The 18,360-nt window shown below is 42.4% G+C and overlaps 1 protein-coding gene across 1 annotated transcript in view; it reads right to left on the bottom strand.

Moving 5' to 3' along the window:
• The window catches only part of trps1 (trichorhinophalangeal syndrome I), a 96,280-nt gene that overhangs the window by 34,193 nt on the left and 43,727 nt on the right, over positions 1–18,360 (bottom strand). The window contains exon 8 of the mRNA XM_085345983.1: positions 16,181–16,979. Within this exon, the coding sequence (XP_085202109.1) occupies positions 16,181–16,979 (799 nt within the window). The remainder of the gene's footprint in view (positions 1–16,180; positions 16,980–18,360) is intronic.

Here is an 18,360-nt window from a genome sequence, read left to right as displayed (position 1 = left end):
TCACTTGTTATTAACACTGAGCAGCCCTGATAAGAACCTGTCACATCCTAAGGTTTGGAGATCCTTTTAAGGCCACCGTTCATCCCGATATCCCTACTGATGGTTTTTGTTCACTAGTGCAAAGTTCAGCATCGCAAAGTTCACGGCTCTAGTTCCTAAATTATCTGGAAGTACTATTCAGTGCACCCAGAGAAGATGAAACAGTGGTAGGGGAACTAAATTTCCTCAAAAAGTTCCCCGAGATAGTTAATACTGTAAAAACAGCTTTTAATATCTGGTTTTATTACAAACTTTTATGGGGCCAGCCTAGAGAAATACAAGCTATGCCTAATACTGATCTCCAAATCAAAAATGAAAATAATGGCTCATTAAAGCAGAGCATTAATGAGTCTTCATACTCTGTAACCTTTTACTACACATAAGAACCAATGTGATCTGAAGCAAATATTAAAAGGATAGAAAAAACTTTAGCCAGTTAGCACAGCACTGGGTTTTGTCTTTTTCTTTTTTATGCTTTTGTTGTCGGAGGGAAGGAGGGGTGGGTGAGCTTAGCTTGAATGGTTTGATTAATTCTGATGGGAGATATTGAAAAGTTCTCTCAACCTGCATTTCCTAAACACATATCAAGGCAAGCACGCAAACACACACGCAGGCATGCGCTCACACACTACGCCCGCTACACACACCAACTCCACCCCCTGCTCTTGTCTCTGAATGAATCGTTCCTTGTCTCTGAACTGATGGAGCGATAAAGTTGGTTTAAACAGCCGTAGACACACCGGCACACACTGTCGAGGCAGGAACATGTGTTTTACATCAAGAGCTCCCAGCTATACAAGAGCTAATGTTACCGTCTGCATGCGTGCGCGCGCGTGTGTGTCAGAACAAGAGTGCAACATGTCTTTGCAATCTCCTATCAGCTTTTAATCTCCCTTCAGCAGAGAAGGGGCGACTGAGTGAAGGAGAGAGAGAGGACTACAGCGAGAGAGAGAGAGAAGGCACTCAGTGAGAGAAAGTGATAACCACTCAGTGAATGGCGCGGGGGAGGGGCCTGAAGTTATCCCCTATCTCTCCTTCCTCCCATTACTCACTTTGTTTCGCACGGCTTCTTTACTTTTCCCTGCCTCTGGGGGAGAGGGAGCGTGCGAGCATAAGTTGCCCGCTCTGGTTTAGATGCGCGTGTGTGTGTGTGTGTGGGTGGGTGTGTACGCGTGATTTAATTTCTATTGTCTGAATACTGTGAAAGATGATGATATTCATTTTATCTTGTCGGGTTATTTAGGGCGCCTGCGTTGCAGGCAGCAACGTCAACGTTCATTCCTCACTTTGAGCTGACGAGAGCCTCAACAGTTATTATTTAGCTTGGAATGGTTGACTTGCTGAGTTTGTTCAGGCCATCCACAGTATTGGTGCTGTCCAATTTGCAAAGCGGTAGACTTTGTGAAGTTTGTTTGTTTAATACTTGTCTTGACGAGTCGTCTACTCGAGGAGACAGCGAGTGGATGAAAACATGGAAGTCAGGCGTGTAATTCCCTGGCCCATGGACTCACCGTACTAGTTTAGCTAAATATAAAGACTGGATCTTTACCAAAACCCGATCGTTCTTTGTCCAATAACCTTCTGCACAATTTTTAAACAGCTGCACTAAACACACAACTACAGAGTGAGCGAAAGAGTAACCTGCAGCTTGCATGTTATAACATTAACACTTTAAAAAGAGATTAAGAACACTCCAATAAGACTGACTCACTAAGAAATGAAGCTCCAAACTAGATCACAACTTATTGCCAAGGTGAGAGATTGTGATTTGCACCCAATTATGGGGCAGATACAGCACGGTTTTCAGTGCGCTAATGTTTAAATAGATTGGAGATGCTTTACAGGGGCTTGTCCTCTAGCTGTTTCAGGAGATAACTAAAGAATGCCCTAGCAGTTTCTTCTTTAATTGAATTCAGAAAGTACACTATATTACTCAAGTATGTGCACTTGAGTGAGGTCCCATTCTTAATTCATAGAGTTTAATATGATGTCAGGTGTCCGCTCATGGTCTCTGCTCTAATTTGTCCCAAAGGTCAGGCCAGTCAAGTTCTTCTACACCAAACTTGCTCATGTCTTTATGGACCTTGCTTTGTGCACTGGTGCCTAGTCATGTTGGAACAGGAAGCGACCATCACCAAACTGTTCCCACAAAGTTGAAATTGTCCAAAATGTCTTGGTACTCTGACACATTAAGAATTCTTTTTACAGGAACTAAGAAGCCGAATCCAACTCCTGAAAACAACCCCACACCTTAATCTCCCCTAGACCAAACTTCACACGTGGCACAATGCAATCAGACGCATACTATTCTCCTGGCAACCAACAAACCTAGTCTCATCCATTGGACTGCCAGACAGAGAAACGTGGGTTACTTTGATAGACAGGTTGGAGGACCCACGAATCCAACCAAGCCTTCTGCCACAGCCTCTCCGGTAAAAAATTATTTTAAAAAATTAAATAATAATACTCGCTATTACCTTTTTAATTGAGTGAATTTATGTGAAATTGGCATTACAACCATGAGAAATTTGTTTTGTTTCAACTGGTTAGCTCAACTAATGCCTAAACAACATAAAGGGAACATTTAATCTCAAACCCTTGCGTTTAATGACAGCCATGAGTCATTGCTTTTATTCCTGGAAAAGTTCCCACTATATGATGCATTGCAGACGGAAGCTCTCGCGTTGCAAGTTTTCAGGTTGAAGAGTTTTATAAGAGCCATATAAGACACCAAATTACAGCACAACTAGTCTAATGCGGCACAAAATATAGACAACAGGCCACACACGCTGCTGGCAGGGAAGGAAAGCGATTGCAATCTCGAGCTCAAGTGTGGCTTGATAGATAGCAGGTGAACGCGGCGAAATCAGCAGACAGGATACCTGCTCGTGTTGCAACACATCCTGTGGCCATCAATGTGTGAATAAACTCATAACAATTTTCACTCTTATTATTGCCTCCGCAGGTCTCCTATTATAGCAAAGCAAAGTGCTTTCGTAGTCTTACATTTCCACAAATTCCCCTAAAAGACCCCCATGAATATTAAATGCTATGTGGTTTTTTTTTTGTTTGTTTGTTTGTTTGTTTTTTTTGTTAGAGGGACGTAACAGTTAGAAAAGACACATGACAACCCGTGTAAATCTACTCGACTTGTAAATGAGCCTACCACAAAAATAGCTTCAAAAATCATGTAGTGTAAGGTCAGCAGAAGAAAACTCCTCCGCAAGATTTCAACATTATGCATCACAACAGCATTCAGCGTCGGAGGCTCTGGGGGCAGATGTGATTTACTGCTTGCTGTTGCTTACTGCAGAAACACAGATTTTGAACACAGGCCAAGTCTGTGTGTATGTGTGTGTCTGCGTGCACACTTTCAGACCTTATTAGGTTGTTCTTGTGGTGATGCTTAACCCCACTCAGAGTTTGGCAGCTGCTCCCCTTTCTCGCTCTGTCTGCCTTTATTTTTTTCCCTCATTCTCCCCGCGTCTTCTGTCTCCTCCTCATATATATTTTTTTATTATTTTTGCCTCTCACTGCTCTTCCTCTCTCTCTCTCGCTCTCTGACTCTTACTCTCGTGTCCCTTGGTGCTCAATTTCTTTTTCTGCTGCTCACTCAGTGGTCCTGATGTAATGAAACGCTTCTTTCCTGGTTAATCTGAAAATAGCGGGCTTTACATAATACTAATCATTTACAAATGTTTGCAAGGTGTGTGGGAGCGTGCATGTTTCTGTGACGTGTTTGTACGCTTCATTCATATTTATATATAAGGTTCAGCTTTTTTGCAGCATAAAGCATGACACAACAGAAATTCCATTCCTATTTTGGTTGTAAAATGGACATAAAAAAACACAATGACACTAAGTGGAAGGACTAATGTTTCAATAAAAAAAGAGAAAAAATTAGACAAGATCACACTGAGAAAAAAATATATTGACAATTTAGACAGTATATCTAACCAGCCAACTTTGAGGCAATAAAAATATGCAGATTTTTTTTTTCTACAACTGCTGATTGCACAGGGACTGTCTGCTGCAAAACTCTGCCTGTAGACTGTGAAAGAAAACACATGCAAACCTGCAGCTACCGTTTTACCAAGCATCTGTGCCTTTTCCTCTTCAAAGGTGTGACTTTTTTAAAAATGCATCACTTTAGTCTGACTGCTCATATTTCTTGAACTGTCTGACTTTTCAGCAAGTAACACGGTGGGAAAATGCTGTGCTATTATTACTACATTAATGTGGAATAAAATCCAATTAGTGGGAAAACCAAAGTTTTGAAGACTAAAAAAATACATAAATTGCAGTTGTTTTTATGCGATTTTTTTTGGCGCATTAAAGCTCTGACTACCAGGCTCGTGGCTATGAGAGAGAGAGAGCTGTGTTAGATCAAAGCAATAACAAGGATCCGCTTTCAGAAAGGACTTTCCCTCAAAAATGGGTTTATCCAAGTGACCTGAACCCAAAATACACGAATAAATGCTGGTCTGGAAGTGAATCCTATCAGACTTGGCTTAAACATAAGAAAAAAAAAAACATTCTGTTACAGTTGGAAAGATGAATTATAGTTCCAAGATTTCTGAGACGGGGAGATAACAGTGTTGTAATTGTGTTGATCTAGTGGGAAAAGACATATGAGACCAGTCTCTAAGTTTTCCTCTAATGGGTAACATAAACACAGACTGCAGATACAACCAGATGCTATCTGAGTCAAAGTGTGTCTGCTTCGGGACATCTGATTTTAGTGAAGCGATATATCCTCCTTAGATGTTCATAAAGTCTACTTATAAAGACAACTTTGAAAAATAAAAACATTCAAGGACATGTGAGCACATTGGTAACGTACAGTGACACAAAGACGCACACACACACAAACGGGGCATGCGTCCACACACCCATTGTTTGGCTGCACCTGGTCTATTAAGGAACAGGATAGATGGGACTAGGGGACTGTGTGAATGTTTGTGTCAGCATGCACGTGTGTGTGTGTGTGTGTATTCATTTGTGACTGTGCACAAGCTCAGAAGCCAAACATCTGCAACAATGACGCATCTTTGAATAAGAGTATACACACGCACACACACAGCATGCATATTATTAAAATGATGTCTCACATTGCGTCTGCTTCTTGATTCCTTCACTTTATCTTTATGTGTGCCTTTTAAAGAAAATTACAATTAATTAATTCTTAATGGCATTACCTGACATATAATATGGGGGCTAATTAATGCAATTCAATTTCATTCATTTTATTTATACAGCACCAAATCACAACAACAGTCACCTCGAGGCGCATTATATTGAAAGGTAGACCCTACAATAATACATAGAGAGGAAAATCCCAACAACTCATATGATCTAATATGAGCAAGCACTTTGGCAACAGTGGGAAGGAAAAACTCCCTTTTAACAGGAAGAAACCTCCAGCAGAACCAGGCTCAGCGAGGGGCGGCCAAGTGGTTTAAATCACAGACACTGTGGTGGCAGACTGTTTTATTTAAAACGTTAATAATGTATATTACTGACAGGACACAGAGCGAAATGTTAAGGCTTTTTGCTGTGTCACCCGCTTATGTTACTACAAGGTAATTAGCAGGCTAAGAATTATATGTTACCCACTCCATGCATTTGATTTCACAATGGCAATGGTAGCTGCCTCACAAAAACACAATGCTAACATGTATTTCAGAATAACAACAAGAATTTCTACACCCAACTCTTTGGGTTTGTATTGAAAAGTTCAATGTTCTTAACATTGCAAAAAAAATACTAAGAATGCAAACACAGTTAAATCAAGCAGAAAGATTCCAAGTGACTCAAAAAAAAAACCACAAAACAAAACCAAAAAACCCATTCATGAATTAATTACCACAAAACCTCAGTGACAAGAGGTTTCAAATTTTTGATTAGAAGACTTGAAAATTTCCTGAGGCTCTATGAATTGATACATTCTAAGCATTTTTGCTCCCTCTGTGTCTGCATTTTTCATCCACTGCAACAGTTCTATACATCCGTTATACAGAGGTGTGAATACCATGCTGATGATGTTCACACTATCATTTCAGTGGCCATTTAGTGCACAGAGAATGACTGAAAATGAAGCCCCAAACATCTGTTCAAGCTGGACAGGAAGTGTCTCATCTGTTTCATATGGAAAAAAAAAACCAGTGAAGGTCTGCAGCCACAGATGCACCGAAGACCAAACTCAGTCAGCTCTCACTAAAACTTCTTAGCTGTAAAGACAAGCAATACAGACAACACAACAGTGTCTTTAGCTTTGGCTCTATCCACTGAGCTACACAGGACAACAAGAACACAATACGAGTCAATATATATATATATATACTCTAGGAGCAAACAAGTCTGGAACAGTTGAAGCTGTGCTGAGTTGTGTCAGGCCCTGTTGTCTTGTACAGCCAGATAGTGATAAAGGGAGAGAGAGTGAGAAGGAGAACAAAAGAGAAATGTTCTTAAGGGAAATTGAGTGTACAAGATGCATCATGCCAGTGGAGCAGAATTCATAAACGAACTAGCACACAGACACACACACACACACAAACATGCACACACTAGTGGAGAATTCCTAATGAGTGAAGACCTCACATGGGACACAATGGGGGAGGCAGAAAGAAGAGGGAGGAGCAAAGGCTGAAAGAGAGAGGGAAAGAGACGGTGAGCGGGAAGGAGAAGAAGTGATGTATCTTTCTCTAGCTTCTACTCCTTATCAAGTATGCATGCCACTGAGCGAGTGTGTATTATAACTTCAGGGGCGGATGTGAGTTTCCACCGAGACGAGTTAAAAGTGAAAATCTCTGCATTCTGCTTGCACACGCACACACTCACACCTTTTTTTTTTGGTGGGGGGGGGGAGAATCGGCGGCCGCACGCACACATGCCCTGGGCGATCTTGCTACCTCGCCAAGAGGTCCTTGGGCCGCCAAGGTTGCCATGGCATTACTTGCCCACAAACACACACATACACACACACATCCACTTCCGCACTCTCTCCCTCTCACTTTCCCTCTCACGCACACCAGAGCAGGGTGTGACTCCATGTCCTTAAGTGAAGTGGATTAAAGTGTCAAGATGACTGGTCGAGCCAGAGTGTGATCGTGCATACTGTATATTTTTGATTGTGTGTGGGCCTGTGTGGTGTGAATATGAATATGGGTGCTGCACTTTTAAATTCTTCTCTAAATCTACTTTTTCCACTTGCTTTCTCGCAGTGAATTAGGTGCGGCACTGTGATGACGATTTCCGTGTTTAAACACGAGATGTACTTAAAGCGTTTGGGCGCGTCACAGCGAAGTGGTAATTGGCGCACGTCAGCAAAGATGTAGGTGGGAATGAACTCTTATCTTATTTTTTTTTATTACCTTTTGGGTTTGGCAGGATATCTGTACTGCACTTCTTTTCAAATTTTAAAATGTTCTCTCCTTCTTTTTAACATAGGCGGTTATTTCGTAATGTTCCCTCACCCTGTCTGAACGCTAGAAGAGACACATCCTTTTGTTACAATGCATGGGCGAAGTGTCTCCCCTGGGCAACTCACATGTTAGGCAGAGATCAGAATAAGCCTTGCAAAACACTGAAAAACTGAAGAACTAAAGTTAAAAAAAACTAATACAACTAATACTACATGTTAATTTATTGCTCCTTACTCCGTGTTTGTGGAAAGACATGCTTTTATTAATGAGCTCAGATACTTGGGTGGATAAAAAGAGAAAAAGTCATTAGTGGTCATTTGTCAATCAACTTTAAGTCATTTACTGGAAGCACTTTTGGTCAAACTATTTACCGTAATTTTCTCGAGCTTCTTTTTCTCCTATTTGTCAAATTGCATCACTCACTATTATCCAGACAAGGGCCGATTGTGTGGAAGAACTTGTGATTTAAAGAAGAGATGGGGAAAGGAAAGCAGAGGCAAGGCAACAGAGCCAAGAGACAGAGGAGAAGGGGAAGGCAGGCAGGGTTTTCAAATTAACTATTGGTCAGGGGTCAGATGGACATTTAATCTAACCAATCAGCTTCCTAATTACAGAAGTGCTGCCAGATTGGTGTATCCTATGCATTGGTGCGTATGTGTGTGTGTGTGTGTGTATGTAGCTGGCTAGAGTTGCGTGTAGAGGTCTTGTTGTAGCAAAATGAACATCTGGCCTTAATATTGGTTCCATGTGTGAACACACACACGTGTGTGTGTCTATGTCCGTGCACATATGTGCACACACACTTAGCCTGCGGTGAATTGCTCCTGCCTTACACCAAAAATGAGAGAGCGAGTGCGGAAGGAAAAGAAGAGAGAGAGAGAGAGAGAGAGAAAGAGAGCCCCACAAAGAGAAACACACAAGGACCAATGGGCTAGATGTGCAAGCCATGGCAGAAAAACACAGAAATAGAAAAGGACACACATAGCCACACATGCATGCGCACATACACACACTTCCAGTAGTGTGTATGTAAGTTGATTGTAACAGTAATTGATGTAAACGTCTAAATTACAGCTAGGAGCTAAAATAACCACTGTGTTTTACCGTTGCCATGTCGACATGATGAAAAACACCTGGTTGGTTCTCTGCTGGGGTGGGTGGAACACATGTTTCACTGGCGCCCAGCTAAACCAATGAAAACGCTCAATGTGTAAGTGACATGCGCCTGAACGAATAATATGCTCCCAACAGCGAGAGGCCATCTGAACAGACGGCATGAATATATTATACACATATAAGATATTATAAGATATTTGTATAGTTCTGCTTTATCAGCAAAAAATATATAAATAAAGAAACAAATCAATCGAAATCTACACTAAAATTATCCAAATTGTTTTAATGGCTTTCCTAAAGCTGTGCCAGAGGGGTGTGGTTTGTAATAAATAGGACAATTCACTGAGTGCCAGTAAAGTTCATACAATCACAGGAAAGTGTTTCTTAATACCCCAGAAGGATCAGTGCCTTATCTCGCTGCTTCCCCTTAACAGGAAGTTCAGCTACATATGGCAGCCCTGGAGCAAATAATAATTCAATGTCAAGGACACTTCAGCAAATGAGACATGTCAGGCACATGGGATGGAGGCTGAATGTCATATTTGAGGAAGCTCTGACTAATCTAAAGTCTAAACCTTGCTGCCAAATCCTGTGATTATAAAGTCAATTATGCGTCCTTTTCTAGGGCTGCTGACTGATTTTACGCTTTTGGAAATGGTGTGATGTGGCAAGCAGGTTGAGAAGAAACATTTCAGATTTTTTTTTCCCTTCTAACCCAAGTCAGACTTAGTCAATCAGACAATTCAAAACAGTCCTAAACAGAGGATTACCATTCGAACACGAGCCAACACCGAGTCAAGGCAAATTCTTGATTTACGCGAGCCAAAAATGCCAAGCTGTCACCTTCGAACTGCGCATGTTGTCAGCTGTAATGTGCGTGTGCGAGCATGACATGTGTGGAAAACCCAAAATGGGTCTAAATGTGGTTAAAATGGTGTCATTTGTTTTTCAAGCTAAATGTAATATTCCTAGCAGACAATGAGACCGCTGTGAACTGTCACACAGCATAAAGCCGCACACTGGTTTTAACTGTGACACGCACGAACATTCCCATCAGCGGACGGGCGCGCAGCTCACACATGAGGGACGCGCACATGCTCACACATGAGCGTAAAGGCCACTGTTTCCACAGACAGACACATAAACACACGCAGGTAAAAAATTATAGCAAACAGGTTGTCCGATTATGTTTCTGTTACGCCAAACACAGCCTGGGTTTTATACACTAGGCACATTACCTCACACACACACACACACACACACACACACACACACACACACACAAAGACGGAAACTCAGACACTTGTGTTTTTTTCTTTCCAACATGGCCTGTGTTTATTTGAGTCTGTGTCCTGATGGGAAATGTGACTGCTACACAAACAAACCGAGCAGCCCAGAAGAGACAACTTGGTGTGAGGGTGTATAAGAGCGAGAGGGAGAGAGAGGGCAAGAGAGAGAATGGATGAATATTAGTATGTCTTCCTTTTTCCTACACGCACACACATCTGCACACAACGCACACAAACTGCAGCAAGACACGGCGAACGCAGCTCTTTTAACCCTTCCAATAATAGAGTATATAGGATGCTAAAAGCGTGCACAAGAGCAGCCTCGTCTATGAGGTGAATTTTGTTAGGATGTCTGTAGGAAAAAAAAAATGTGCCTTTGAGCTTAGACCCCTCTCAACTGCTGTATTGATGTTTAATGGCTGTTGGACCTGTCGATAGTCAGCCGGTACTGAAGCAGTGGGTCGGATATGCAGTTTGCTGCCTCAGCAATGGCCGAATGCGTCGATAAATGAAGAAATCAACTAACCAACATCAAAAGGGTTCTTTCTGTACACTAAATATTGCCTACTGTACACTGCCAGGATTATGAAATAATTTGAAAAGATCAGAGCAGGAATCTGAACCATACTGACCTATATACAGTACTGTGCTGTGTGTCTTGAGTAACAATTCATTGAAATATGTGCAAACATCTATGAAAATATAGTACATAAGGTAAAAACAGTTGTTTGATTCTAACAGCTTGAATGTGACTGTCTGAACTCTCTGAACTCGCTTAAGCAGCTTTCTTGTCATTTCTCTAAGTATTACAAGAAAGTATAGTTCTTGAAGCTTCTTGAAGGACATTTATAGCTTTTCTTTGAATGTTAGTCCTTTTTATTCTGTCAAGATGATCCCACACTGCTTTAATAACATTGAGGTTTGGGCTCTGGGAATGGTTTTGTTGCATTTATCGCCATGGTGTTGCATGGTGGATCGAAATCTGATGATACTTTTCTGCATTCATAACAAGATCCCCAACACGACTGATTGAAATGCAGCCCCAAGCCGTCACAGAACCTCCACTGTGCTTTACAGGTGGCTGTAGACACTTTTGGTTACGACGGCTTCTGTACATATTTATGACGATCCAAAGATTTCAACCTTGGATTCATCACACAAGACCTGTTGCCACTGGCATTTCTCAGCTTTTCCTTAAAAATGGCTTCTTGACAGCCACCCTTCGACTGGGACTTTACGGCTTTTGGTAACAGCTGAGGGATCACCTGAAGTACCAGATGCATCGCTCAAAAAAACATTCTTCAAAAAATGTTCAGGTGCAAGGACTAGAAAAGCAACTAATGTGCTGCTTTCACAGAAAAACTTTGAAAGATTCTCAGAAATGTTGGAGAACTACTGTTCAAGACTTTAAAAAAACGAAAAGAGAAGATGACTCCTTGGAAGCGAAATATAAAAAAAGAGTGGGCGTCTCAAGACTTTTTGCAGAGTTCTGTACTTTACATAAACATGTGATAGAAACCGAGATATGTAAAACTTGTCAGTGGCTGTTAGCCTCAAACACGTTCCTTTTTCTAACCTTTGGTGAAATTTGTTGATAATTAGGTGGCGTAAACACAGGAAGAGAGGAGAAGCGATGTGCGTGCAAAAACCATCGTCTGTCGGTGAAATTCAGGAACTTGTGGTGCGGCACAAGTGAAGGGGTACCTTCATGTTAACTACTGTGAGCTTTGAGGTGAGCAATTGCAGCAACAACCACTGGCCACAAGATACACTGTTTATTGACATATAACAGGGAGGGAAATATACAAAAGGGTTATGCACACAACCAGAATGTCCACTAGCATCCAGCTAGAAAACAATGGGCAATGACTGGATAGGTTTATAACTAAACAGGGTTGTTCAGGTGTTTCTCACCTCCTAGACAAGTTTTCCAGCTTTAAAATGAAACCACTTTTTAAAGTACTTTTCTCGACTCTCAAGGGATGTTCCATGAGGTAAACAAAGGTACACAAGTTCTCGAGAAGGAACGGTAAAGTATATCTTTATATCAAAGGCAATTTGAAGTTCACTCTGAGGGGTATTTGTAGAGAGCGAAAAGCACAGTGACAAAAAAAGCTCTAAAACAAAGATAATATTCAGATAACACAGATAAGTCAAAGAACACAATTTTTACTCAGTTTTTGATTTTAAAAAGCATTAAGAATACAAACGCACAGGCTCAGACAAACACACAGTTTCTCTCACACACACACACACTGACTCAAACATAAGCTCTATAATTTCCTGTAGCGGATATAAAGGGATGCTAAATTATCAGCACAGAAAATAAGTTAAATTCACGCTTTAATTTCCTCGCAAAACACACGCCCACACACAAGTGCTCGGAATGCAAATGGAGACACAATGCACGTAATTAAGTACACAAGCAGGGGTAAGCACGCAGACACACATGTACACCGAAATGTACGCGGAAGGAAAGAAACAGAAAGAAAGGATAAAAGAAAATTGAAAGCCAAGTAATGAGAACTTTATGGAATTACAGCTCTGTGTCTGTGTGTGTGTCTAGTCTGTGTGTGTGCGCGAGCGCGTGTGAGCGTGTGCGTCCTTTAAACATAATTAGCTCCATCGGGCAGAAATGTAAACGAGAGAAACTTTAATGAAACTCTTCTCTGATCTGCTGAAAGCACACATTCCCGTTTATCTCTCTCAGTTCGGTCTCTCTATTTTCTCTCTCTGTCTCTCACATGGAATTGAATGTCACGCATGGGACTTTTAAAACCTCAAATGCCCGTGTTTCAATACTGCAATATGACCACACTGTGTTTGTAAGGCCAAATCCACACTTTCTTTTGCTTATGTGCATTTATGCAGTCCGTGTCGTCCTTGAGGTGGAATTCCCCTCGGAAACACAAGCTGGAATTTATTAGATGATGTACGTTTTGGACAGAGTCACACATGTTCGGGTATATCTACATATGTTCACATATGTTTGGCTCGGAGGCAAACCTTTCTCAGCCATTACTCAAAGTCTGCCTCGTTCCATTTATAAACTCAAACATCAACCGAGCTTTTAGCTTAATTTCATCTCTAAACCTCATTCGCTTTCTATCCTTGTCTCATACAGTCAGTAAAACAGCTAGAAAATAACATTTCAGACTGAGAAAATGTCTTCAATGTAATAAATCACTATGAAAACAAAGCCAATAGTGGGCCAATGTCTCAACAAGGCAATGCTGTGCGGCAATTATAGATCAGGGCTTTCAAAAGAAAATATTCTCTCCCCTCCACCGAGCAAAAAGCCTCACAAAACCGGAATACTAAGAACTGTGGGTTCTTTATGTGTATGTGTGAGTGCACACCTGCGTGGGAGCGTTTGTGCACGTCTGATGGCTTTTGTGTGCGTGAGGTGTGTATCGATCCCCGCGTATTGGGCGAGTTGTCCTTTGAGGAAAAGAAGGGAAATGAAAGAAAAAGAACGAGAGGAAAAAGGAGGAGGAAGACAGATCGATGCAGCGGACAGTAGAAAGAACAAGTAAGGATGAGGGAAACATACAAAAACCACAGAACCACATGCACACACTCTCACAAACGCACACAGGTTGGGATGAAATATGACTGGCCATTTGTTTCCATATTTGCCGGGTTTTAATCATATACTTCCTCCCTACTAAATCACTCCCTGCATCCCTCCATCACTGCCTTCCGCCTCCTCTTGAACTATTTGGATTTTGGATGGATTTTTAACAGATTCTGCCCTCTTGAGTCCACATGCCACATTTAAATTACACCAAAAGTTTGTTTTTGTGTGTGTTCAAAGCTATTTCTGATTCTTTTTTTTTTTTTTTGCATTAGTGCCCCTCCCTCACCCCGCCCAGTGATGAGTCAACTCCAGCCCATGTGTCTATGTGTGCCGGGCATATTTATGTTTGTGTGTGTCAGTGCAAGCCATGGAAACTGAGAATAAATACTGTGCAGTGAGAAGAGGAAGAAGAAAAGGCCATACCTTATGAAGCTACTTAAGCAACAAGTCGTGTTCAGCTTCGTCTCTAATAAACTGCTTGTTTCTCATCTCCTTTTATTCTTTTTTTAGTTGTTTTCATCTTCAAAGATTCACTCTGGGTCTTTGTCTGTTTATGTAAACATCTGCTCTTTTCTTTAGGCTCTCATAGGCAGCACAGATGCAAATGGAACAGTCAGAGATGGCTCATACGAAACTTGGTCTTCACAAAACATAGAAGATATTTAAAATGAGCTGCTACCCTTACTGGCCTGCTGATGGGTCGGCCATTGCAAACCTGAAGCAGCCAAATCGTTTTTTAAGTGAGCGGTTCGCAGACGTTTTCAGGCCTGGAAATGGACTGACATTTATACAGCTCTTTTCTGGTCTTACTGACCACTTAACGCACTTTAAGCCACAGGCCACATTTGCCCATACAGAGCTTTAAGCACTTTATCTGCCTCACATCCACAGCAGCGACTCTATTCGCCACGAGCGACATCACCCCCACAGTTTGAGAACTACTGGTTTACATCTAGAGACAGACAACAATTCACGCTCACATTCACACCTCTGAGTAATTTAGAATCACCAGTTAACATAGTCCCACTAACTGCACGTCTCTAAAGCCAGAGTACTTGAAGAGAACCGATGCAGACGCGGGGAGAACATGGAAACTCTCGACAGAAAGGCCCTAGCGAGATGGTGGATTCAAACCCAAGATCTTCTTACTGTGGGGCAACAGTGCTAACCACTGTTCCACCACAATGCCCTCCTCTGAATGTGAATGTGAATGGTTGTGTGTCTCTCAGTGATGGCCCTGCAGTCACAGGGTCCAGGGTGGACCCCCCTCTAAATGAATGGATGAATGGTTTATATCCATAGCTTTGGAGGAAATGTGTATACAATAATGGAAAAAAGAGATAATATTCATCCTGATGGAACGATGATGATTTAAAAAGCCTCAAATGTGAATATTTGACTCTGCAAAAACATTTCATAATATTAGTGAATATCTAAAATAAGCATACATGTCAAACTGTCAGACTGTTAAGAATAACACTGAGTGAGAGTGAAAGTGAAAAACGTGCTCGCCAAATTTACAAATCTGTATTGACCAGTCTCCTTTTGTTCTGTACATTTATAATTTTGAAAAGATTTTCTTGACTAGCTGCTCTTTCCATAAAGAGCAAGCAAGAAAGGGGTGAGTGATTTGTTATACTCTTATCTCCGTCTGACTTTTCCCGTCTACGTCTTTTTATCTTAATCTTCCACTGTTCTCTCTCACGCATGCACGCATGTTCTCTCTATCTGTGCCTCCTTCTTTCAGTCTTAGCCTCCCACTCTCTCACAGAGACACACTGCCCCACCCACGATAATGAGTAAACCTCTTGCTGCCCCACCCTGCCCAGCCTGCCAAGTTACTGCCAACACCTCACACAGACAAACACACATTCACACACATCCAAAAGGCCAAACCCCAAGTCCTACAAAGGGCCCATGGACTCGAATCACACAGCAGCATATCCGTACACACACTAAGAACACAACTTTAACACTCAATACTACTATTTACGCAGCCCCAAGTCAAACCCTGACACCACACACACTCGTACACACACACACACTAACTCATACTTATATATATACAGAGAGAGAGAGAAAGTTCAATCTATTCTGATCTAATGTGATCATAGCCAATAAGCTCTGTGGTGCAGGCAAACCACAGTTTGTTACTGCCAGTCAATGACATCACTGTGAAGTCAAAAGCATTGTGGTCCACAAAGTAGGGTGAGGGAGCTGACTGACACGTGGTAGCCATGGGAACTGTCAGTTTTCCTCCCCGTTTCCATAGCAGCGGGTGGTTTTCTCACTGTTGTGAGTTCAATTTTTTTAAAGAAGATGAATGCCGCCTATGGGAAAGGAAATGATGTCATGGAATCATATGCACAGGGACAGATATGAACACACGCAAGCATTTGGGTACACACTCTGCTAGCCAACCCAAATCTGCTTAAGCCCTCAAAATATGATGGAAGAATAAAAGATTACAGTGTATGGGCTCAATGCATGAGATCTAATCCTCACATCTGAGTGAAAGGAAAGATGAGTTTAAGATGAAAGTGTATTAATAGAAGGTCCCTGATAACTAAGGCTTCTCAGCAGGCAGGATCTGGCTACAGAGGCCTAGCTACAAAGGCTCCCATTCAGAGAGCTACATGCAAAAGTCAGGGTGTAAATGAGACAAAGAAGAAGGATTTTCATCTCATTAGAATGAGATGAAAAGCAGGGGTTTTTTGCATGTTCCACCTTACCCTTAGCAAGGACTGGGATTCCTCTTTATTGGCTCCTCCTTTCCCTTCCTGTCCTCCGCCACCTCCGCCACCACCACCAGTACTTCCTCCTCCTGTGTACTGCTGGGGGGTCATCTGGCTCTGCTTCTCGCCAGCTCCAGCCCCACCTGAAGCGGTTGATCCTGGTCTCCCTCCTCCATACTTGGCATCTGCCAAAAAGGACTTTGTATCTCCCAAAAATGACTTGGTGTCTCCCAGGTAAACCATGCTAGGTGAGGCCACGCCTCTTTTCTGCTGTGAGACTTCGTGATTGGCTGGGACAAAAGACAGCGACAGTGGGGAGGTGAAAAGAGATGGGCTCCCACTTCCTGCACCTCTTTCAGGTCCCATTCGCTCCTTAGGCACCCAAAGTAAGCCGTGGGCCTGCTCACCCCCTCTTTCCCCCAGTCCTCTTGTCTCACCAAGAACCCAGCCCTTTTCCCGTTCTCTTTCTTTCTCCTCAACACCCTCACTTTTTACCAGCCCGCCTGCCTCTTCTCTGCCACCTTCGGCCAACCGTCCCTCAGGCGGCGCCAGGGAGTAGAGGAGGCGGATATCCCCTTTGCTCTCTTCTTTAATGGCTAAAGTAGAAGGCGCTGAGCAGCCATTGGCCAAGAGTGTTAGGGAAGGAGTCAGTGAGGTGGGCAAGGAGGTTGTCGTGAATGAGCCTAACGAGGGAGAGGAGTCGTGACAGTGAGCTGAGTTGAAATGGTCGAGGAGGGCTGATGAATCTGGAGCCGTGAAGTCGCAACGTCGACAGCGACAACACGCGTGGACACGCCTGCCGAGAGAAAAGAGCAGTGTGTAAATTACTCATGAATACAAAACGGACCTTCAGAAGGAACAAAATATTCAGCATTAAAATACACACTAGTACATATTGTTTGCTTTTATGTTAACCATAAAGTAATACTGCTAATTGCAAAAATAAGCAGTTTATTCTTGAGTTGCTCAAACCTTCTCTGAACAAATGCATTGCAAGTCACATCGGAGACGTGACTTTTTTTGTCACGGTCTGCGGAGGCAGACCGTGCGGAAATGTGTGTGGTGGACCCAGGAGCGAACACAAGCGAGGATGCAGGAGTGGAGTTAAACAAAAGCGAGCCTTTTATTCTGGCTGATGAAAGGAACAAAACAGAGTGAGGGCAGCATAAGAGTAATAGTTCAAACAGAAACCTAAACTGGACATAAACTAAGGAAAAGCTATGGCTGGAGATCCGGAACACAGGGGGTGGTAACACAGACGACGCGACACAGACTACATGAAACACAGAGACTAAATACACAAGAGGGATGATCAGGGGAAGTGGCCACACATGGGAACACAGCTGACACAGATAAACATAACAAGACATGGCAGGAGTAAACAACACTGACGGGAGACTGTCAAAGTAAAACAGGAAGTACACAGGTGCAAACAGGAGGAGAGAGAGAGCGCGGGCATAGTGGGCTGGGGAAACATGGAATGAAACAAGGAGGGGAGATGAGGGCTCACAGATACATAGAGGGGCACACAGGGGATAAAAGTCACAAGGGGAAGTCAAATAAGGAACAACACAACAGGACAACTTAGGAAACATGGCCTAAATAAGGAACGAAATACAAAAATATAAGAAACTAAGAATACTGGGCCCACATGGCCCAGGACCATGACATTTTTGAAAAGGAGATCCCGTCATCAGTGGTTATCTTCACCGTGCATGAGTCACAGTGAAGTCAAAGTAACACTAATAAGGCTGAACGTAAGAGGAAAGACTTAAGTAACTAGTTTTGTTACTGGCAACAAGAAAGTCAGTTCATGTTTGAATCTATTGCTCTAAAATGTAAATACAATTAATTCCAATAGGATTTTCATCACTCACAGTTTGAAGAAAATCCACCCCCTGTACTGACTAAATCTAAAGTGCATTTGCCCCTGCCTAAATTCCCCCAAACACTCAGGTAGAGTTTCACAGAGCTCGAGGCCAACAAAGTGACTCAGTGCCCCACTAAATCACAGTGAATTACTTCAAAATCGTGAGGACCATAAATGAATCTGAATGACATGTACTGGATCGCCCATCAATAAACCACCTTCATTTCCTGCTGGCGAGGGCGACCAGCGATATATCTGATACACAGCGCCAAGATTTTTTCCTGGCACACACAACAGCCGTGATGCT

This window comes from Diplotaxodon limnothrissa, linkage group LG22 (assembly GCF_057381915.1).
Source record: "Diplotaxodon limnothrissa isolate DT_005_m linkage group LG22, D_limnothrissa_male_GT1.1, whole genome shotgun sequence".
In the NCBI taxonomy this organism is placed as follows: Eukaryota; Metazoa; Chordata; class Actinopteri; order Cichliformes; family Cichlidae; genus Diplotaxodon; species Diplotaxodon limnothrissa.
Note: the sequence above shows the minus strand (reverse complement) of the source record. Positions and strands in the feature narration are given on the sequence as shown.